This window comes from Chiloscyllium plagiosum, chromosome 27, assembly GCF_004010195.1.
Source record: "Chiloscyllium plagiosum isolate BGI_BamShark_2017 chromosome 27, ASM401019v2, whole genome shotgun sequence".
Taxonomy (NCBI): domain Eukaryota; kingdom Metazoa; phylum Chordata; class Chondrichthyes; order Orectolobiformes; family Hemiscylliidae; genus Chiloscyllium; species Chiloscyllium plagiosum.
In genome coordinates, this window is record NC_057736.1 from 45,089,948 (window position 1) to 45,114,329 (window position 24,382).

The following is a 24,382-nucleotide window of genomic DNA, read 5'->3' on the forward strand; positions in this document are numbered from 1 at the left end:
GATCACCTAACTTGTACATCTTTGGATTGTGGGAAGACACTGGAGCACTCGGAGGAAACCCATGCAGACACAGGGAGAATGTGCAAGCTCTACACAGACAGTCCCCTGAAGCTGGAATTGAACCTTGGTTCCTGGTGCTGTGAGACATTAATGCTAACCACTGAGCCACTGTGTCTTCCCCATCCAATTCTAGCCTCATCTTACCACGTTCACATAATCTTTAAAAGGCCACAAAGCAAGCATGGGCAATTTGGCATTGCCTGTCACTGGCGACATAGTGACATAGCAGCACAAAGCCATGCTGCTTACAGTACATAGCTGTAGTCTGTTTGTAATAAATAGATATTTACTTCTTAGTGGAAAAATTCTGGTGTGTATATTCTTTTAACTCAAATTAGACAGTAAATAATAATTGTACAATGCAGTGGTTTAATCAAATTTTCATGTTGTAATGACTGCAAGAATAATGCTGCTTGATTTCCAGGACATTACCCCAGTGAGTAGTGATAAGCATCTTGAGTTTGTTGGACTTGTCCAGACAAGTGGGAAATATTCCATCTCAATCCTGACTTGTGCCTTATAGATAGTGAGCAGGATTTAGGGAGTCAGGAGGTGAGTTACTCACTTAAGGTTTCCTAGCCTCTGAACTGCACTTGTAGCTATAGTATTTGTATTGCTAGTCCAGTTCAGTTTCTGGTGAATGGTAACTCCAGGATGTTAATGGAGACAAATTCATGTGAAGAGACGATGGTTAGATTCTCTTTTATTGGTGATATTCATTGTCTGGCACCTGTGTGGCACAAATGTGATGTGCTGTATACCAAAGATCCCAAAATATCAAGAGATAACTGGCTGACTTTTAATCCTGGAGAGCCAAATATCCTCCTAAAATACTTCTACCCTCTTTATCAGTGGTTTTGCAGGCACCAACCTTGTGCCAAAACTTCATTTGCTCTTAACTGTGCTGAGATTCTATTTGGTTGATTTTACAGAGAAAGAACCATTAATGAATTTTAAGGTAAAGAAAAGGCATTTATCTTAAAAATGTAGTTAAATATCACACAACCCCAGGATATAGTCTAATAGATTTATTTGAAGTACTTGCTTTCAGAACACTGCTCTAGGAGCAGCACTCTGAAGGCTAGTACTTCCAAATAAACCTGTTGGACTATAACCTGGTGTTGTGTGATTTTTGACTTTGTCCACCCCAGTCCAACACCGATACCTCGACATCATGGCTACCTTAAAAATGTAGTTTACTGCACAATAGCAATAAGTATAATTTACATTGTCTTCGTTACTAAGACTAACTAGTCAATCAGGAGACAATGATTGTGCATCTATTTATATCAGAATCTAGAGCTAGACTTTCTCCAGCTAAGTCTGTGTGTGATCATATTGGGTTGTGCTTAATACAGTATTCCACATGAATTGTTTTGCAACCATTATCTTGTACAATGCTGATAATTTTCCATGATCTTGGATTTCCATTACATAGGTAACCAGTTTAAATAATGCCTATTTTGGGCACTTGCTTACAACTCATTAAAATTCTGTCATCTGCCTTGAAGTGCTGACCCTTGTGTGAGTTCAAAAATATAATGTTTGTTTATTTTCTTTTTTTTCTTTTAATCCAGAAGTGCACTTCACACTACTGAATGTTTTCTTTCCTCCCATCACCAAATCAACTGTGCTTTTTTTTACTACCAATTATTAACTATCAAAAGTGACATTTGTAATGATGTATAGTAATTGATCTGTATTTGAATAGGTTGGCCTAATTGTGCTCCATTTCATAAGCCTATGTGTCAAACTCCACAGGATGTTCTGGACAACCGGAAAGTATGCAAAGATGCACACATGTTAACCTTCTTTAAGTTATAAGATTGTTAGCGTTCTGTGAATAAACTGTTTGAGTTTAGAGAGCGTCTCTACTGCGCTGAGATAAACAGATACATAATATATACAGCAACTCAATCCAGATATAACAATGTTAATTGTATAATGAGAAGCAGTTTTCCTGTCTAATTGGGTTCATGTCCCACCAACACCAGAGCTGTATCATATTACCTATGAACAGGTTGATTAGAAAATATCTGCATAAATTCAAATTAACGTAACAGTCTTTATTCTATTAGAATTTAGTGAGTTTAATGATCTCAGTACTAGCATTAAAATAGGTAAGTATGTTATTTTAAAATTACTTACTTACTTAAAAGTAGCACGATTGAATGAGAGGATCATCTGGGAGATGGGGAAATTGTTCTGCAAGTCCCTGTCTAGCCAATACATTTAACAACTCACTCCTTCTGGGATAGTTCCTGTTGACTGGAAGTAGGCAAATATAGTCCCCATCTATTAAAACTTTTTGAGATGATCTCAAATCATGATAGGCCTGCCGGTTGATATCAGTCATGGGAAAGATGCTTGAGGGAATTATCAGGAGTGCACTATGTGATTAGTTTATTAACAAGGGACACCTAACATATTCAACAAAAAAACTAATTTATTACAAATCTAATTATAGTTTTTGAAAAAAAGTTATGAAGTTGGTGTTGGAGGAAAGCCTGTAGACATTATCTGCTTGACATTAAAGCTTTGGTGTTGGTGGTAATATGTCAATCCAGATTAAGAATAGTCTGACAGGGTCTGTTTTGGGGGATGGTCACCAGTGAACATTAAAATTCTAGCTTACTCCTGTTGATTTTCCAATGGCTGGACAGTCGTTATTGCAGCATATTCTTTATGGGGACCTGATGAAATTACTATTGCAGTAAACTTCAAAAGAATTGAAGATTTCACTAGCATATTTCTCTACACATGGAACTCTCTGAAAGTCTCAATTTAAATGTCAGAATTTGGAGGTTTTCAATTAAATAAAGTAAATAGATACACAGGAAACGTCTGATGATTAAATGTGTTGTTTAACTCCTAAGTATGTACTCAATTAACTCCAGACTAAACTCTCTCAACCTCAAACACACCTCCCTGCAGACCACTTACATTCTGACCTGACATCCCAGGAACCTGACTCCTCTGGACCTGCTCTGGACGCAACTCCCGTTCAGGTATAGAACATAAGAACATACAAAATAGGAGCAGGAGTAGGAAAGTCCCCTCCAGCCTGCTCCACCATTCATTAAGATCATGGGTAATCTTTTTGTGGACTCAGCTCCACTGACCTGCCTGCTCACCATAATCCTTAATTCCTTTGCTGTTCAAAGATCTACTTATCTTTGCCTTAAAAACAAATAACAGGTTAGTCTCAACTGCTTCAATAGGCAGGGAATTGCACAGACTCACAACCCTTTGGGAGAAGAAGCTCCTCCTCAAGTCAGTCCTGAATCTCTCCCTTATTTTGAGGGTAAATCCCTAGTTCTAGTTCTATTTCTAATTTCATCCTTGTTCCAGACATTCTAGAATACCATTTGTTTGTTCTGGACTTGGTGCTGATTTCCAGCATCTGCAGTCCTTGTTTTTACCTTCTTCTGGACTTAGCCAGGCTTCATTCATTCTGGTCCCAAATTCCTTCCCCTGCTCTGGACATGATCCTACCACTTCATCACCTAATATAGACACAACATCCTTCAATCTCGAGAGCTGATCACCATTTAATCCCTGATAGCTGATGCCACTTCACCCAGTCCACACCTGATTGCTCCTCACCCATTGAAAGCTGACCTTCTTCACCTCCAGGAATATAACCCCCCGCTCCCCCCCCCCACTACACCGCTCCCACTCCAAACCCAATCACACCTTTTCTGGTACTGGACTTGACCAGTCCTCCCCTGCTGCCAGATTCAACCCTTGCTTCTCCGATGCAGACCCATTTCACCCATTCTGGGTCTGACACCCCCGGCTCAACCTGACCCGGATACCCTGCCCACCAGACCTGAAACCCCGTCCCTAGTTCCAGACCCAAATATCCTTCTCTGCCTCCAGACCAACCCCATTTACCCCACTCTGCAACCAAAGCACCCTTCAGTCTCTGGGAGCTAGTCCTTTTTCACTGACTCTAGAATCAACCCCCACGTAACACCTCAAATTCCTATACCTGTTCTGAATCTGACCTACCTTCATCCCCTGAGTGCTGAGCATCTTCTTCAATCTTTCCAGTTCTGACCATCCTTTCTCTGCTTCGATCTCAACTCCCCTTCTCTTGCTCCAAATCCCACTACAAGAGAATCCTGAGGGGCCCTGAGTGTAATCTCTTCTCAAATGTGGAGCACTCTCTTTTTGTAAAATAAAAAGAAGTGGAGTAGCAATTTGTGAAAATCCTCAGAAAATACAAAATTGCAGCTGATGAGATCTGCTTGAGTGTTTGGACCATAACTGATGCTTTGCTGTTTTAGGCAGATCTACATGTGAAATCAGGTTTATGAGTGTCAAATTAATTTTAACATGGTAACATACAGTGTTAACCTATGGGCAAGACCAATACTAAACCCAATCTCCCATCGAAAAACAACTTTATGAAAAGTGATGAAAGAAAGGCATCAGAGCATTATTACATATAGATTTCTAAAAGTACTTTAGCAGTGACATGAAAGGATAGCTGGGAGAAACAGTGGTGTGTTCTGTTATGGATCAGTCCTCCTCCAACCCCAAGAAGATAGCCAAGACCTTAATTTTTATACTGAGGCAAGTGGAATGTGCCGTGTTTCAGGTATAATTAGATTGGTCACATTTTAAGCAAACACACTTTGTTCTTGCCCATACAGTTAAAATGCAAGCAAAAGAAAGAAACATTTGTATAATTTTAATCTAATTGGAAAATGGAACAAAGTAAAAGTTTATTTAAATACCAAATTATTGTAGTAACATCCCATAAACACAGCCTTGCTAAAGACAAAGTCAGTAAAACAGATTGCCTCACATGCAATTCTGGCTGCAGAAATAGATCCAGGTTTTTAGCTGTAACAGAGGGAGAAAGAGACAATTTCAAAGCCCCAACAATCAGTGAAAGCTAAATTAAAACCCTAGTTCTGTGGGAGTCTGACTCCATCCATTCATGCTGCTTCTATTGTTCCAACTTTTAACAAAAGACCAAGGCCTCACAAGCTATTTACTTTATTGACCTTGAATAGGCAGTTTGGTACCTGAACTTAAAAATCCCACAACAAATCAAACCTTTAAAAGCCATAGCGTTATCGCAGTTCAGTCAATAACTAAATGTAAAATAAAGCATACAATTTTGTCCCTGCATGCACCTTCATTAAGTTTTACTTGGAGTACCATACAGTCCTTTCCACTATAACACAATAGTTACATTTTTATGCAACCTCACGCTATAGAAAATAGCACAATAAAAATATCAGGGCTTATGGAAAAAATACAGTTGGGACAGACCACCAAAAATATCACTTAAAAAAGAATCGAATAAAGTGTGAGCCGAGCACAAATGATAGCACAGTTTAAATAAAAGCGTAACGGTCCTTAAAACCAGCAAACAGCCGCTAATAGCACTAAAGGCAGGCACATCAGCAGAGTTTTCAGCTCTTTATTATAGGTCTTCATAAATTGATAAAGCTTTCTCTTTTATGGTGAGAAAGTGGTCCCAGATCACTTTTACATTTGATCTTCTATCCACACACTTAGAAGCTGCTCCATCTCCTCAAGTTCCCTTGGCCATGATCTCTCAGATTTGCTATCACTCAGGCTTGTTCCAGCAATGCAGCTTGCTTTAATTTTTTTCTGCATTGTCTGTAATGGTGCATAACATAGACTCATTTATTTCTGTTGCATGAATAATATCACATGTTCTTTCGTTACATTCAAAGCCCTTTATAGCATCTCGCTTCTCTTCAAATGTTTTAGCCTTTCTTTTATGTTTACCACCTGCAATTTTATCATCAGAATGCCTCTTGTAAACATTCCTGTTACTTTGTCCTCCCATATTTATGGGTAACTCAGCAAAATTTGCAAAATAAAAAGAAAATTATGGATTCAAAGTTTGTGAGAAGATTTGTAGCTCAGGTGCTCGCTGTTGTGGTTCTGTTCGCCGAGCTGGGAATTTGTGTTGCAGACGTTTCATTCCCTGTCTAGGTGACATCCTCAGTGCTTGGGAGCCTCCTGTGAAGCGCTTCTGTGATCTTTCTTCCGCCATTTGTAGTGGTTTGAATCTGCCGCTTCCGGTTGTCAGTTCCAGCTGTCCGCTGCAGTGGTCGGAATATTGGGTCCAGGTCAATTTGCTTATTGATTGAATCTGTGGATGAGTGCCATGCCTCTAGGAATTCCCTGGCTGTTCTCTGTTTGGCTTGTCCTATAATAGTAGTGTTGTCCCAGTCGAATTCATGTTGCTTGTCTACCTCCACCAGAATTTTTCAACGATATTCTTTCATCCTGGATTGGAGAAACATTGCCTATGTGATAATCTATTTTACTGAATTTGCCTTGCCAAGGATTGTTTATGCAATGTTTCTGGTGTTGAAACAGTTGCTTTTTATTCATTAAGTAATCTAATATTCTGTTAAGTCTTCCAATAGAGTTAAAATTATATCCATTTCATCTTTCTTTTGTTTGTATTTTAAGTATAAGGTAAGAACAAAGTGTGTTTTGCTTAAAGCTGAGTAGTGTAATGTGTCGAATTCCACCTGGAACACGATTTGGAAATGCCAATGTTGGACTGGGGTGTACAAAGTTAAAAATCACACAACACCAGGTTATGGTCCAACAGGTTTAATTGGAAGCGACTAGCTTTCGGAGCAAGCAGCGACGCTCCGAAAGCTAGTGTGCTTCCAATTAGAACACAGCATCTTGCAGTTGTGTTTAAATGAGAAAAGTTAGGAGCCAGGGCTATCTCCTTGATAGGCAGGGGGTTTGGTCTGGTCCACAACTTAGAAAGCTACCACATCACACTTCTCCTCTTGCTTGCTCTTTCAAAAATACACGTTCCTTGAATATCTAGTTCCCATTTTTGATCTCTTGTAACTTAATCTCTATAATGGCTATGCGATCATACCAATTAACCAATATTTGTGCTGTTAACTCATTTATTGTGTTCAGAACATAATGAGCATTTAAGTAAAAGGCTACTATTTTTAACTTTTTACTACTATTCCCCCCTTGACCTTATTTGCTGCTGTTGTTTTGTGTTTGTACACTCTGTCCCTTCCTATTCTATTCTGGGTATCATTATCAAGTAGGTGCACTGCAATACCTCCATATCATTTTTCTTCGTAAAGCTATGTGTCCTCGCTCCTGAACTCTTCCCTACTCAAATTAGTGTAATGTCACCTCTACAGCCTTAGTTTGTGTGGGCAATGGTTAAGTTTATGATATTCCGAAGAGTAGTCCTTCAGAATTATTATGTTGTCCCATCTGATTGCGGTAGTTTTCCATAAGAAGATAATCAGCCTGATAAACTTAGTGACCATTTACTTCCATGTTATGAACCTCTCTGGATCCTTCCAGGGCTCCGACAGGCACATCCAGGATCTCCAAGTCAATAGTAAAATAAAAGTCAAAGAGTGTCGTACTGGTTTACCGGTCAGGCAGCATCTCAGGAGCAGGAGAGTCAACATTTTTGGCATAAGCCCATCATGAGGATTGTGGAGGGGAAAGGGGTTGACAGATAAATAGGAGGAATGGGGGTGTGGGTGGGGCTGGGGGAGAAGGTAGCTGGGAAGGCAATAGGTGGGGGGTGATTGTGATGGCTCAGTGGGAAGGGTGGAGTGGATAGGTGGAAAGTAAGATGGACAGGTGGGACAGATCAAGAAGGTGGTGCTGAGATGGAGGGTTGGATCTGGGATGAAGTGGGGCAGGGGAGATCTGGAAACTAGTGAAGTCAACATTGATGCCGTGTGGTTGAAGAGTCTCAAGGCAGAAGATGTGGTATTCTTCATCCAGATGTTGGATGGCTTGAATTTGGTGGGGAGGAGACCCAAGACTTGCATGTCCTTGGTGAAGTGGGAGGGGGTTTTGAAATGGCCAGCCACAGGGCAGTGAGGTTGAAATGTTCTGCGAGTTGGCGTTCTGTGTCCCCAATTTAGAGGAGACCATATCAAAAGCAAAGGACACACTAAATGAGATGGGTAGATGTGCAGAAAAAATTCTATTGGATGTGAGAAGTTCCTTTGGGGCCTTGGAAGGAGGTATGGGTGCAGGTTTTATACATCTTGCGGGGGTATGAGAGGGTGCTGGGTGTGGAGGATGGGTTGGTGTGGGGTGTGGACCTAACAAGGGAGTCACGGAGGGAATGGTCTCTGCGGAACGCAAATAGGAGCGGGGGAGGGAAATATGTGTCTGGTGCTGGGGTCTGATTGCAGGTGGCAGAAATGGTAGAGGATAATGCACTGTATCTGGATGTTAATGGTGTGGAAGGTGAGGACCAGAGGAGCTTGGTGTGTATGGCGGGGTTCTATCCTTGTTGTGATTGGAGGAATGGGGTTCAAGGGCGGAGGTGCGAGAAACGCTAATTTCCCTTTCTTTCATTGGATATTGTTTCGTAACCGACAAAGCTAGTTGCTCATCCAAGCTAGTTGTCTTTAATCAGGGAAGTTTACCAGGCTATTTTGGAGTTTATTTTAAGAGACAACCATGTACTGTAGATCTGGAGTCAGATGTATGTTAGATCAGGCCAAGAAGACAGATTTCTTTCCTTAAAAGTCATCAGTAGTTAATAGTCCATGAAAAAAAAGTGGAAAAAATAAAATTAATGGCTCTTTATCTAAATGGGATGGGTATCATAAAGAAATAGATGAACTAGTATCTCAAGAAGAGGTAAATTGTTTAGATCTAATCATTGTTACAGAGATATGGCTACAAAGTGACCAAAGATGGAAAATAGAGATTCCAGGGTAGACAACACTTCAAAAAGACATGTAGAATGAAATAAGAGATGGAATAGCCCAAATAGTAAACAGTGGAATAAGGATGTGTTATGGACCAGGCTAGACCCCCTCAAAACATTTCAGGCAAGTAGCCCAGACCCTAAGTAGTTGTTTCAATCAGGTGTACAGTGGATATTCCAGGAGAGATGCAGCTGGTCAAACCACTTAGTTTTAAACAAACTAGAATTTATTTACAAGAGTATGACTCTATTACCAAAAAAACACAAACAAAAGAGAACAAAATGCCAAATAACAAGCTATCGGAAAACCCAACAAATTATTCGAACTTATGCTGTTCTCAATACTTGCAACAATCTCCATAAACACACCTTGGCTTAAAAGGTAAAATCAAACACGGGTTCTAACAGCGAAGAAGTCAAAGAGAGGATCAACTGCTTCCTTGGTTCCAGCAGCTTTTACCAACATTATTGCTAAAAGCCAATCCAGAGAAAAGCTGAGTTAGGAGGATTGGCCACTTCTTTTTCATTGTACAGGTGTTTTTTTCTTCAAGAACTTGAAAGTATGTTGCCTGAGGCAGTACCTGTTAGCTATAATCAAACTGGCCCTAAAACCTTTCAACTTAGACTTTTCGGAATCTGTGTCTTTTACACCCTGTCTAAAAAAGAAACCAAGATAACCTAACCTCATTAAAAGAGCAGCTTCATCACACATAATATTAAGAAAGAACCTCATCAAGAAGGTCAGGAAGTAAAAAACAATATGAAGGAATATTAAAGGCCTTAAATGCTGGTGGAAGTAATTAATTTACCTCTAATCATAGCATTGAGCAATAAATAATTGATATTTGTAACAAAGGCAATGAAATTATGGTGGAAGATCTTAATTTACATCATGATTAGATGAGTCAAATTGGCTACAGAAACGTGTAAGATTAACTTTTGGACACTTTTGTGATAGCTTCCTGGGACCATCTGGAGATGAAGTTGTTTTAGTTTTAGTATGGCTCAGTGAGGCAGGTTTAACTAGTTACATCATAGTAAGCAATCCTGTTGGAAAAAGTAATAATAACACAATTGAAATCAATATTAAGTTTGAGAGCAATTTGAACTTATATCCATGGCTTACAAGGGAAGTTTAGGATTGATAAAGATTAAAAGAAGTTTCTTGCTGAATATTGCCCAGAATAAAGGTAAAACATGAAGTTGACTTAGTCCTACTGGATCATAGGGCTGCTCTCTCAGTAGAGAAAGGCAACCTGAGGGTCACCATGCCTCAGGCAAGGGGAGAGATTGAGAAGGAGTATCCTTCATGATAACCTTAGCTGGTGCAGTAATTGAACCCATGCTGTTGGTGTTGCTGTGTATTGCATACCAGCCATCTAGTGAACTGAGCTGATCAAATAGTAAGTCTTTACGATTGGCAGAATTGTGCATACCAGGAAAAGGGAATCAGTAAAAAAGATATTTTAAAGAAAGGGAAGTTTACCAGGCTATTTCGGAGTTTAACGGTCAACCACAGTATAGATCTGGAGTCAGATGTATGTTAGATCAGGCCAAGTAGACAGATTTCTTTCCTTAAAAGGCATTAGTAGTTAATAGTCCATGAAATAAAAGTGGAAAAAATAAAATTAATGGCTCTTTATCTAAATGGGATGGGTATCATAAAGAAATAGATGAACTAGTATTTCAAGAAGAGGTAAATTGTTTAGATCTAATCATTGTTACAGAGATGTGGCTACAAAGTGACCAAGGAAAAGAAACAGAGTGAGAGGTTAAAGTAGCCAGGAATGTAAAGACAGTCTTTAAGGCGATTTACATGTATATTAATAAAAGGAGGACATTAGCTAACTTAAAGGCTGGTCTCTTAAAGCAACATTTCTCAAACATTTCAGAGCATGCACTATGTAAGTACAGCAGATATCCTATGGACTACCTACTGGTCCCACCCCACTATTTTCACTTGCCAACACAATAAATCTCATCAGCAGAGTTTAAGACTCAGTGCCTTAGAGACAGATACAGGAGAAATTATCATGGCGAATATGGAAATCGCAAAGATGCTGAACAAATATTTTCTTTGTCTTTATATGGAGGGAGAGAGAGAGAACAGGGAACTGTAAGCGAGATAACATGGTATCAATCATTTGAACAATGCTGGAATATATTAAGTAAATCTGAAAACAGTTTAAAAAAAATGTAAGAAGGTCATACAGTCAATGTGGGGTTTTACAAAAAGGAAATTGTGTTTGAGACATTGATGTAATTGATAGAATAGTCATTAAACAGAGTACTTTTGTCTTTCCAAAAGATTTTAAGTAGAGTACAATAAAAAGGTTAATGTGCTTAGAGATTGGAGATCGTGGATCAGATTTTCTGAGTAGCAGCAATCTCATGGGGATTGTAACTCTAGCTTTCTGTTTTTTTTAACAAGTCTGTTGATTTCATTTCAGAGCATACAAGTATCATAGGAAGGCAAACAATGCCCTTTTTTCACAGGGTGGGGTGATGGGTGGGTGGGGGTGATGTTTATATTTTTATTCATTCATGGAACATGGTTGTTGGTAGCTGGGCCATATTTTATTGCCCATTTCTAGTTGCCCCCAAGGAGGAGATGGTGAGTTGTCACCTTGAACTGTTGCAGTCCATATGATATAGATAGACCCATAATGGTGTTAGGGAGGAAATTCTGTCTCAGTGACATTGAACCAATGGTGATGCATTTTATAGTCAGGATGGTGAGTGGCTTAGAGGGGCTTTGCGGGTAGTGGTGTTCCCATGTATCTACTGTCCTTATCATTCTAATGGGAAGTGATAACAAGGGTGCTAGGCAAGTAGGGTACCAGTTAAATTTGATGCCAATTTTAAAGGGTACTATTTGAGGAGAGGAAAAGGTGCCAAGGATTGGACACCTGATGGAAAGAAGGTAGGGTGCCAGCTGGGGAGGTAATAGGGTGCCACAGCTAAGATACAAAATGAGTAAGGGGCAAAGCACCAGATAGGTAGGGTACCAGATGAATATGGGGTACCCTAAGGTCTCTCTGTTCCTCTGAGCTTTTCATGTACTGCCATTCATTAAGCACTCCCTTGTCTTGTTACTTTTTCCAAAGTGTGTCACTTCACGCATAGCAGGGTTCAATTCCATCTGCCACTGATCTGCCCATCTGACCAAAACTTATTAGATCATCCATTAATTCTGTCCGCTATTCCCCCAACCCGCCTACATTCTCATATACATTGTTTATATCATCGACAATCAGGGACCCAGCATCAATCCTTGTGGCATGCCATTGGACACTGGCCTCCAATCTCACAAATAGCCTTCTACCACCACTCTGTCTCCTCGCACTAAGCTAATTTTGGATCCAACTTGCCAAGTTATCTGTGCCTTTACGTTCATTTATCAGTTTCCCACATGGGACCCTGTCAAAGACTTTACAGAAATCCATATAGACTACATCAACCAAATTACACTCATCTACACACTTGATTATCTCCTCAAAAAGAATTCAACCAGATTTGTTCCACATAACTTCCCTCTCACAAAGCCATGTTAACTATTCCTAATAAAACCTGAAACAAAAGCAGAACTTACTGGAGAAACTCAGCAGGACTGGCAGCATCTATGAAGTGGAGCAGAAGTCCAGTGACCCTTCTTCAAAACTGACTCCAGTGTTCTATGGAGTTGAGAAAGCCAGTTGAATAATGTGGTTGAGAACTGCAGCAAACGGTTCAACACCAGGAAAGAGTAATAGGTTGAAAATGTTAAATAGCTATGTTAAAATGATATCACACGTTTTTGGCTTCAGCATAATTTCAAAGCCTTTATATATTACATTTTGAGAATAATTATAAAAAAATTCACATTTTTTTCTGTTTCCTGATTGGAGCAGAAACCTTGCATTTCACTTTTTTTTAGTGGAAGTGAATTCATACAAAGAAAAATGATAAACATGGTGGAATGTTTTGTTGAGTGATGATCAACAATAATCTCTCTGAATTATTTTACTAGATTGGTATTGTTATTAGACTTACTAACTTTGATTTCTTTTTCTTTTATCAGGAGATCCTGCTGCTGAAGAGTGGTCTCAATGGAGTGTGTGCTCACTCACATGTGGTATGGGTTCGCAGGTTCGAACAAGATCCTGTGTAGCATCCCCCTATGGAACTCTGTGCAGCGGTCCTCTAAGAGAAACACGAGTTTGTAATAATTCAGCTACATGTCCAGGTATCTTTAGTACATGATACAATTTTGATTCATAGCATTGAATGCAGTCTTTGAAGCTAATTTAACTGACCAGCAAAGTGGGCCGGGGGGGGACCCTCACTCACTTTGGTTGGACATCAAAGCATCTCAGGCAAGATTAGATATTGCTTGTAACTGCTGTTAGAAATAATAGCAAAGGAAAGCTTAATATGTTGAATTATCATTCCTCTGTTAATTTAGCACAGATGAATGGTAAAATTATTTCAAACTTACCTCACTTGAAGGAAATGTTTGTTACTGTCGTAGATAAATTTGTGAACTGAGAATTGTCAAAAGTACGGAGAGTGAAAAAATCTGCGCACAAATTACAATTCTTGCAGTGCTCATGTTAACTCCTCCCAGGACAGTCAACATCAATGGGTTTGCTGCCTGTGTCTTCAGGGTGTTCTTCAGTTTTATTACAGAAAAATGCAACATAGACAGTGCAGGTTGAGACCGATAAACCTGTCTTTACCTGGGGAATGAAGGTATTTCCTGCCTAGCATTACCAGAAGTAGTGCAGTGCAACGAGTGTCTCTTCATTAAATATTCTTTCTTGTCATTGCGAAGAATTTTTTCGAAACTACAGTCACTAAAGGAGAGCGCTGTTAATGGATAAGCATGGTTAATTGAATTTAGTGTTCTGATTCTAGCTGATTGTACTACAGAACAAATACTAAAATGAATCCTGACTTGAAATATCAAATATTTAATATGCATATGGTTATTGTGGTAATTGATCACTGAAACTGCAGATGTTCTTTCAATAAAACTTTGGCCTGGATATTCTGATAGCCATGGAGTCATTTCTCTTGAGTAGTGTGCTGGGACCCTGCTGAGTACCAGATGTAACAGACTATTGGAATTGCCCAGGCAATGAAAATGTTGATGGGTGATTTTCCTGCATCTGGAACCCTGAGATAAATACTCTTAATAAAGAATATTAATTCTATGGTAACTGTTAACAAAAGCGGAACCCTCTGATAAATATTCTTAATAACAAATTCAGAGGGTTTGGCTTTTGTTAACAGTTACTCTAGAATTTAGATAATTAAAAACTTAGACTAACTCTTAGATAACTATTAAGCTGGCACCCCCAACTTGCCAAACACATCTCAACTACACCTGGCATGTTTTCTTACATGGGTAGGACCCATGACTATGTCCCATGTCTCCCACCTCAACCTGACATGATTATCCTTTCCCTGGGATCAAACTACCACTCCTCTGCCAGCCTGTGCCAGATTATTATCTAAAATAGAAATAAAAATTAGAAAGATTTTCACACAAAAAAACAAAATAAAGTTCCCATTTGTTGCCCAATACTATCTGTTGTAGACTCTCAAATCCAAAGAAACTATCCTCGCATCTCAACTCTTTAAGACTCTAATTAAGTGACTCCTTCGAATTTCTTTTCCATGGCATGGACTGTAGAGGCAATTTTATGATGTCTGTGGGCATGAACCTTTCACAGTTCTGAGACCTAACCTTTTTCCAGTTCTAATAACTTGAAGGCTTCTGTACAAGCTCACCTGACTTAGGAACTTCACAGATTAGAAAACATGTACTGACGTGATTGGTTCCTTTGTACTGACTTATACTCTCATTCTTCTGAATTAAGTTTAAAAAAGGATATATATTATTCTGCTTTGAAGTCAAAAGAAAATTACTAGCTTTGTCTATTTACTTTGCCTATCATAAATTCACCACTATAAATATCTATTTTATTAACACAACAGGATTTCTCATGTACTTTCCTAACAATGAAGTATACTGGTCACTTTTCCAGACTGTCTTTCTGACTTCTTAGTATCAAACTTCACAGAACTGATGAAAATCCTTCTACCTCTATTTCAAAATCCAATTAAGAATATAGGTATATAATACTACTTTCATCACAGTAATTGTTTGAAGAAACACGGATTTTCTAGGGGTACAGTTCTTCATCACCATTTACATGCGATTTTGTCTTATGTGCCATGCATTTTGATTAAATGTCGACAGCTTGTTGCATAAAATTACTTGCAGACATGATGCTGACATAAAAAAGTTGGCTTAAAAGCAATGCAACCAACTTACTTCATAAAACATAAAAACATAAGAACTAGGAGTTGGAACAAGGCATTTGAATGCATAAGCCATCTAACAATTCAAGGCTGACCTTATACTTTAGCAAAATGCAGCACTCAAATTATGACAGATAGTAAAGTACAATAGGTACAGAAAAAAAAAATTATTAAAAAAATAATTCTTTTCTTTTGAATATTACAAATACAAAATCAAATAATTCAAACCAATATTAAAAAGCAAACCTGCTAATTACATAAATAAATAATAACTAATAACTAAGCTAAAAATGAAAATCTCAACAATAATAACAATGATAATACCCTTAACACAGCTCAGCAAAACAAAGCAATAGCTCTCGATCATCGAGCGGGTAAGTTTATACATATTCATATGTTCATAGTTCCTCCCCTCTGGATACCAAATCTATTACATAGAATTGCCATGGCTATATTGTTAGTATGACAGACAAATCTGTACCCAGATAGTCAAAAAAGGGCCACCGTGCCTTTTAGAAATTCTCAGTTTTATAGTGCACCATACTCGTAAGGAAGTCCAAGAGGATGTGATCCATGACTATCTTACGCCAGCCCTGGGGGATTTTCTGACATCCACCCTAATAGAATGTTCTTTCTGGCACAGAAAGTGAAGATACTGAAAAGCCCTTTTTTGCGAGCATCTAACGAAAGTGAATTAACAAAGCCAAGAAGAACAGATACCGGGCTCATCTCCACCTCCGTCCCCAAGGCCTTCTTTATTTCGCCTTCTACAGCGCTCCAGTATGCCCACAGTCTATGGCAGGATCAAAGACATGCCCATGCTCACTTTGCATTGAGGATACATTGGAGATAGCTCCTGCTTTAAATTCAGCAAGGTGGTCTGGACTCTGTGGAGAATCTTCAATTGCAAGTCGTGATCCTGTTGCAAATCAAGATTCTTCTCGCAATCTCCCAGGTATCCTCCCATATTTCAGAAGTGATCTCAATGTCCACCTCCCTCTCCATACCTTAGAGAGCATTTGGTCTCGTCCGAGGGACCCTCTCCCAATAGATGATAAGCATTGCTAACAGATAATGTACCATTAACATTCAACACCCTCTTGTCCTTGTTGGACCTATAAGGATCAGTTAGAAGTGTGGTCTCTTTTTGTATGAAATTTCTAATTTGTAAGAACTGAAAGAGGTCGCCAGTGGGCAATTTATATTTCCGAGCCAACTGGTCAAAAGGCATCAGTATGTCTCCTTTGAATAAGCAAGACATGCCCCTAGCTGCCCATGGTTTAAATCCAGAGTCTATTATCCCTGGCTGAAAGCCTGGTATACCATTTATGGTTGTCAAAAATGATGCTTTAGCAATATTGCCCTCACCCTGATGAATCGTCCTCCATGCCTTGACAGTATTGATGACTATTGGGGCTGTGACCAAGCTCCTTAATTGTCCTCATTTTGTCTAAGAACAGCAGGCTACTAAGGGAGCATCTTGCCTGAGATGCTTTGATGTCCAACCAAAGTGAGTGAGGGTCCCCCCCGGCCCAATCATTCATGTAAGATAGCACTGAACGTAACTGATAGTTTTTGATATCTGGGAGGCCCACTCCTCCCAGTCTGTAAGGTAACTGCAATTTAGTCAATGTAATTAGGGGCCGCTTGCAATACCAGACAAAAGGACTAAACCAGCCGTTCAGTCTTCTGAATATTTGCTTAGTAAAAAACAGAGGAAGCATTTGCACAGGATACAACAGGCGGGGCAGAATGTTCATTTTAATGAGGGCTATCCAACCTAACCAAGAGATCGGAGGAAGCACCTCCCAACTGTGAAGGTCCTACTTGATTCTGTCGAATAAATGGGCAAAGTTGGCTTTATAGATGATCAAAAATGGGTGTAATAAATATATCTAAGTAGAGAAAGCCCTCCTGCAACCATCTAAAGGGGAACCGAGATTCTCTCCTCAGGATCAGGCACTCTCAGGAGACCACCCATGGGCATGGCCTCTGACTTCGTAAAATTGATCCTGTAACCCAAGAAACCACCAAATAAATTGATGCATTGCATCTGGTGTGGTACTGAGACTGTTGGGTTTGATAAGAAGACAAGATTGTCATCTGCATAAAGTGCAATATTATGTGACTTCGTCCCCACTTGTGGAGCGGTTATATTGTGATCCCTGCGTATTGCTTCCACCAGTGGTTCGAGCACCAATATAAAAAGCAATGATGATAAGGGACAGCCCTGTCAACTTCCCCTACAAAGATTAAAATTGCTTGACCATCCACCATCGGTGAGGACCTCAGCAAGAGGATCACTATACAAAACCTCCACCCGCCTGATGAAGGTCTCTCCCAGGCCAAACTGCTTCAAAGTCAAATGCCTTTTCCACATCTAAGGAGATCACCATTCCCTGTACCGATCACTGTTGACATACTTGGATCATGTTAAGTAATCTCCTGACATTATCCATCAGTCTGTGACCTTTTATGAACCCCATCTTGTCCTCCTTAATGATGGAGGGCAGTACAGTTTCTAGCCTTAATGCCAGAGTCTTGGATAGGATTTTGAAGTTGACATTCAGGAGCGAAGTGGGTCTATAGGATGCACAGTCCTCCGAGGCTTTCCCTTTTTTTAAGAATGAGACACATGTTCGACTCTTTTAGATGGTGGGAGAAGGCCACAACTCTGTGAGTCATTAAAGATACTAAGCATTGGCCCTGACAATATACTTATAAATTCCTTAAAGAACTCATTGGGTAGCCCGTCAGCACCTTGCGTCTTCCCATTCTGGAGCTGCGTTACAGCCTCCTACACCTCTTGCTCTGACAATGGGGCATTGAGGACAGACTCTCGTTAAGGGGTCACTACTGGAAAGTCCAAATTCTTTAAAAAAGACTCCATCCTAACCCGCCCACTGTCACAGCTTTCAGATTGGTATAATTCAGAGTAAAATTTCTGGATGCTAAATTAATCCTTTTAGAATCGTAGGTCAAATTTCTAGTGTCCCCTCTGATTGAGGTAATAAATATATCTAAGTAGAGAAAGCCCTCCTGCAACCATCTAAAGGGGAACTGAGATCCTCCCTCAGGATCAGGCACTCTCGGGAGACCACCCATGGGCATGGCCTCTGACTTCGTAAAATTGATCCTGTAATCCAAGAAACCACCAAATAAATTGATGCATTGCATCTGGTGTGGCACTGAGACTGTTGGGTTTGATAAGAAGACAAGATTGTCATCCACATACAGTGCGATATTGTGTGACTTCGTCCCCACTTGTGGAATGGTTATATTGCGATCCCTGCGTGTTGCTTCCACCAGTGGTTCAAGCACCAATATAAAAAGCAATGGTGATAAGGGACAGACCTGTCAACTGTCTGGGGGGGCACTCCTTTTCCTAGCAAGGTACGCTAGGTACTTGTCCGGCTTATCCCCATGCTCAAACCGCCTTTGACTTGCAAATGTAAGCTCCCTCTTGGCAGTCTGTGTGAGCATGAAGTTCAGCGTAGACTGAAGTGCTGTGATGCTGTGCAGTTTAACCAGCGAGGGCCTGTCAAAATATGCCTTTTCAGCTACTTTCAGATGCGTCTTGAGTAAGTGTTGCTGCTCACCTGTCTATTGCTTCTTACTGGCTGAATAGGAAATAACCAACCCCTAGCATAGACTTCAGTTGTTTCCAAAAGAATGGATGGGCTATTGGCCAAGCCTGAATTAATATCTAAAAAAAGCCCTGAACTCAGTAGGAAAGAATTCAATAAACTTGCTATTCTTGAGGATGAAGGGGTGCAGTCGCCCATGCCTTGAACCTAGCACCGTATCCTTACTCTTAACCATTATATACACTGGAGTGTGATTGGAAGTAGTGATATTGCCAGTTGTACATGATGCCACTGAGCCCACATGTACTGCGCGGGTCACAAAAAGATAAATCCTGGTTTGGCATTTATGTGGCTTTGAAAGGAACGTGAACTAGGGTGAAGGTGCCTCCAAACATCTACCAACCCCAATTCAGCACAAAAATCCCTTAATTGTTTATATCGCAAAGAAGATATCAGCTGGCCTTTGGGCAATCTGTCTACTGTAGAGTCTACGAGACAATTGAAACCCCCTCCTATGATAATATGTTGAGATGTAAGGTGAACCAGTCTAGAAAGTGCGTCTGTCAGGAATTTAAGGGGGTGAGCCGGGGGACAGTAAACATTTAAGATCCCGTATTCCTCCCCATGTATCAAAGCTTTTACAATTACCAATCTTCTGTGTGTGTCTTTAATGCACTCTAATAACTTAAAGGGGAGATTCTTTCTCACTAAAATTTCTCGTAATGAAAGATGAAAAATAAACCCAGTCATACCCATTCTGTTGCAGCTTCAAATGCTCTGCATCCAAGTGTGTTTCTTATAGTGATGCAACATCTTCCCTTTCCCTTTTAAGGCCGGAAAGTACCTTCTTCCTCTTGATAAGTGAATGACTCCCCTTAATATTCCAGGTGCACCACTTAAACACATCCTTTGCCAAAACTTCTATAGCACCATCCAGCCTCCAGACAGGAAGAACCCAAACTACAGATCACTGAGCTTTAATGCAAAAGGATCCACAAAACCAAAAAATTACACAGACTAAAATAACTACAGTCAACAAATCTACAAAACTTACAAAAACTATGCACATCAAACAAAAAATCGCCAAAGGCACTGATTGGAGGAATTTACCATCCCCATTCAAAGGGATACCTACACATCACAGTGGGCGGCACGGTGGCACAGTGGTTAGCACTGCTGCCTCACAGCACCAGAGACCCGGGTTCAATTCCCGCCTCAGGCAACTGACTGTGTGGAGTTTGCACGTTCTCCCCGTGTCTGTGTGGGTTTCCTCCGGGTGCTCCGGTTTCCTCCCACAGTCCAAAGATGTGCAGGTCAGGTGAATTCGCCATGTTAAATTGCCCGTAGTGTTAGGTAAGGGGTAAATATAGGAGTATGGGTGGGTTACGCTTCGGCGGGTCGATGTGGACTTGTTGGGCCGAAGGGCCTGTTTCCACACTGTAATGTAATCTAATCCTACAATCCTACTAACCATCCCAATCGCGTCCTGAACTCCTATCAGCTAGCGTCATGCCACATACACTGACCACCCAGTAGAGAAAAAAAAACCAAGAGTAAGGTTAGTACTATAGACGAGTAAACTAAAAATAAATATGTCACCCATCCCTTAACACAACTTGGAAATAAAAGATAACTACTCTATCCATCCCGGACATCATTTCATGTAACTCATTACCAGAAAGGAAACTCCACCAAGCCCTTTTTAAAGAAAAGCAAACCAGAACAGCTCTGTCCTCTACACTTATTCGGCCATTTGATGTAAGTCAACATGTCCACAAAGTTCTTCGCTTTCTCTGGCGAGTTGAACAAATGTATGGATTCATTATGATTGATCTGAAGCACCGCTGGATATCTTAAAGAATACTGCATCTCAAGCGCTCTCAATCTCCTCCTGACGCCATCATAGGATTTCCTTTTCCGGACTACTGCCGCCTAGAAGTCTTGAAAAAATATGACTCTGGAACCGCCACATACTAACACCCTCGGGTCCCTCCCCTGGACTTTAGAGGCTTCCATGACCTTCTGCTTGTCTTTATGATAATGGAACCTTACCAGGACAGGGCATGGGTGCTGATCTCCATCTGGCTTTCATGCCGCAATCCGGTGGGCTCTTTCAATTATTATCCTTTCCTTCTCAACCTCCAAACCAAAGAACCCCAGGAACCACTTCTCGAACAACTCTACCGGCCGCTCACCTTCCCTCCCCTCCAGTATGCCAACAACGTGCAAGTTCTTTCTTCTGCCCCGTTTTCAAGATTGGCTACTAGCTCCAACAGACCATGGACTTGTGTTTCCAGGGCTTCAGTCTGGTTCTTGGAGGAGTCAGTCTCTGTCTCTACCCCTGCATCCCGGCGCTCAAGCTCATCGGTCCTTTTTCCCAACGCTTGCAGCAATGCAGATGCAGGAGCCAACTTCTCTTCAATTTTTCCCTGATCTGATTCCCAAGACCTCACGAGATTTGACCAGCTCCTCAACTAGGGTCTGGTGAGTAAGCAAGCCAGCTGCTTCAGAAAGCTGTGCCGTGGCCCCGGCCCCAGGCGAGCTTCCTCCTTTCTTTGGCATTTTCCAGCTGCAAGGACAAAGGTAAGTAGATTTCTTTCAGGTTTCTAGCTCCTTTTACTGTGTTTATACTCACAGCAAAGTGTTTGGGATGGGTTCTGGCTCTGTTGGGTCGGTATTGCAGCACAGAGCCCAGCAAATGCGATCCTAACAGGACATCACCATCTTGGATCCCAGCCAATTCCTCATAAAAAGACTTTTTAAAAATTTGATGATAATTTTTATATTTTCTTTTTATCAATTTGACATGTTGCACACAGTGAAGGCCATACCAGCATTGAATACGTTAGGATAGAAGAAAACGTAAGTTAGAATCTCATAACAAGAATTTTACTTGAACTATGATCACATTTAAACCTGTGTGCCTGAATACAATACAAAAGTAAAATGCTGTGGATGATGAAAATCTGAATTAAAAACTGAAAATGCTGGAAATTTTCACCAGCGCAGGCAGCACCAATGGAGAGAGAGAAGCATAGGCTGAATTTTCCAAAGTAGAATGTTTCTGGACATTGTGCCATGAAAACAGTGTATCTTTCAGGTCAATTTTCTAGGAGATGACTATTTAGAATACTGCCTCCAGGATCACTGTCCAGTTATGGATAGTGAATGAACTGGGGTGATGGGAAATGAATTGAGTGCACACTGTTGCAAGGTTAGTCAACAGGCATTACTTCATCTGAAGTGAAACTGAAAGAAATGCAGGTGAAGGAGAGCATAAGTGGAGATGTGATAAGGCCAATATGAGCAGCAGTCATGCCATTAGCTGTATGATTATCCAAAACAGTTTTTGATCCTGCTATCAGAAGTCTCTAGTTGTCTCAAATTTCACTTACAAGTTCAGTATGCTGTCATCATCAATACTTGTACTTTGACTCTTGACTTCAATGAAATCATTAAGGAAAAGTTCAGTTCCAACCTTGATTCAATTAGGAATGGCAGTGAGAATTTTTAAAAAATCATTCTTCTGGGGAGCTTTTATGCCTGGGATGACTGTGATTCTCATAACTGGAGTGGAACTTTTATGAGAAAAGGGGTGTGGAAACCAATGCAATGATGTCCTCCAGCTGACAATCTGTGTGTGATGTGTACTCATGAATAAAACATGTTCTGCTGGAAATTCAAATGGAAAATATGGAAGCATCCTAGATCAAGGCATTGCCATACCTAGATTATATAATTATGTAGTTTCTAATGCCATCAATGGATATGGAATAGCACAGAAATATGGTGCTGAGGTTGATGATCATCCTTGATCTAGAATGGTAAGTCGGTTCGAGAGGCTGAATGCTGATTAAAATATGTACCAAAAAAGTGTAGCACTGTGGTTCACGAGTTACCACTGCTGCCTGTCAGCACCAGGGACCCGGGTACAGTTCCACTCTCAGGCGACTGTCTGTATGGAGTTTGCACATTCTTCCCTGTGTGTGTATGTTTCCGCTGGGTGCTCTGGTTTCCTCCCACAGTCCAAAGATGTGCAAGTTAGGTGGATTGGCCATGCTACATTACCCATCGTGTTCAGGGATGTGTAGGTTAGGTGCAATAGCTATGGGGAATGCAGGGTTACAGGGATAGGAAAGAAGAATGAGTCTGGATGAGGTGCTTTTTGGAGGGTTGGTGTACTTGTTAGGCAGAATGGCCTGTTTCCACACTGTAGGGATTCTATGGATAACATCTACGGAATAGCCTTCTCATCTTTCTGGTTTTGAAATAAATGATTGGGAAGCCAATGTTTACTGTAATGGCAAATTCTACATAAAAGTACAAATTTTCAGGGAACAGCTTTTCCACAAAGCTTCTCCTTTTATTTAATTTCCTAATGGGACGTGGATGGCAGGGTGGCCAGCATTCATTTTCTATTCCTAGTTGCCCTTGAGAAAAAGCTGCATGAACAGCTGCAATCCATGTACTCTAGATAGATAGATCTACAATGATATTAAGGAGGGTATTCGAGGATTTTGATCCAGGTACAGTGAAGGAATGGTGATATAATTCCAAATCGAATGGCTTCGAGGGAACCTGCAGTGGTGATGTTCCCATCTATCTGCCACCATTGTCCTTCCAGATGGAAGTGGGCATGGTTTTGGAAGGTGCTGTATAAAGATGGCGAATTTCTGCTCTGCATCTTGTAGATAGTATGCACTGTTGTTACTGTGCATCAATGGTGGAGGGTTTGAATGTTTGTGGATGTGGTGTCAATCAAGCAGGTTGCTTTGTCCTGGATGATGTCAAGCTTCTTGCATTTTATTGGAGCTGCGCTTCTTCAGGCAAGTGGGGAGTATTCATCTTGTTCATCCTGTTACTTGCTGCATGAGTGATTATTATTTGGAAAGTGTAGATTTTCTTCTACTTATTTCTCATTGCAGCAGGGTACTTGATGGCGTATTAAATCTGGACCTTAAGACTAGTAGACATTCTGATGTCTGCAACCTATTTAATTTTGCTCTCTACTTCTCTCTTCAGCACTATAACTCAATCTCTTTCAACAGTATCCTGGGCTGTAGATCTGTTTCATCCTTTGCATCATGCAGCGGTTTAACAAACTTTACTCTTCTTTTCAGGTTTTAAGGGACTCAATCTTCAAAGAGCTTCAACAACTCAGATACCAAGACTTCTTTGGATTTCTCTTCCTGTTCACTTTCTTTTGACACAATCATTCCTTCTAATCTCGCCCTTGCCATAATTCACTACTCCTTTTGATATTCCCCTCTCTGATCCTCATAGTCTTCAGCAAATGCCTGCACTTCAATCCCTTATGTCCTGGTTTATTAAATTTCAAGAATATTGCAATGCTCAATTCTTCTTTTGCAGCCTTTGCCTTCATATTCATTACTTTGACCAGATATCTTCCCCTTACACAGATCATATAGCAAACAGCCCCACTGTTTCCAAACTAATCTTATAGTCAGATTTCTTCATGGAAGCATAAGGAGTATGAGCAGGGGTAGACCAGTTGGCCCCTTGATATTGATATCACACAACAGCATACACAACATTCCAATAACTGTGGTATCTTTTCAGTAAAGCACTTAGCAATAGTGCATCCTCACACTTAGAGTCATAGAGTAATACAGCATGAAAACAGGCTCTTCAGCTCAAACTCTCCATGCTGATCATGGTGCCCACTCAGCTAGTT

At 40.4% G+C, this 24,382-nt stretch overlaps 1 protein-coding gene across 7 annotated transcripts in view; it reads left to right on the forward strand.

Moving 5' to 3' along the window:
- Positions 1-24,382, forward strand: part of LOC122563754 (adhesion G protein-coupled receptor B2-like) — a 776,300-nt gene that overhangs the window by 257,210 nt on the left and 494,708 nt on the right. For all 7 annotated transcript variants that reach the window (XM_043717945.1, XM_043717942.1, XM_043717944.1 and 4 more), the window contains one exon: positions 12,852-13,016. In XM_043717945.1, the coding sequence (XP_043573880.1) occupies positions 12,852-13,016 (165 nt within the window). The remainder of the gene's footprint in view (positions 1-12,851; positions 13,017-24,382) is intronic.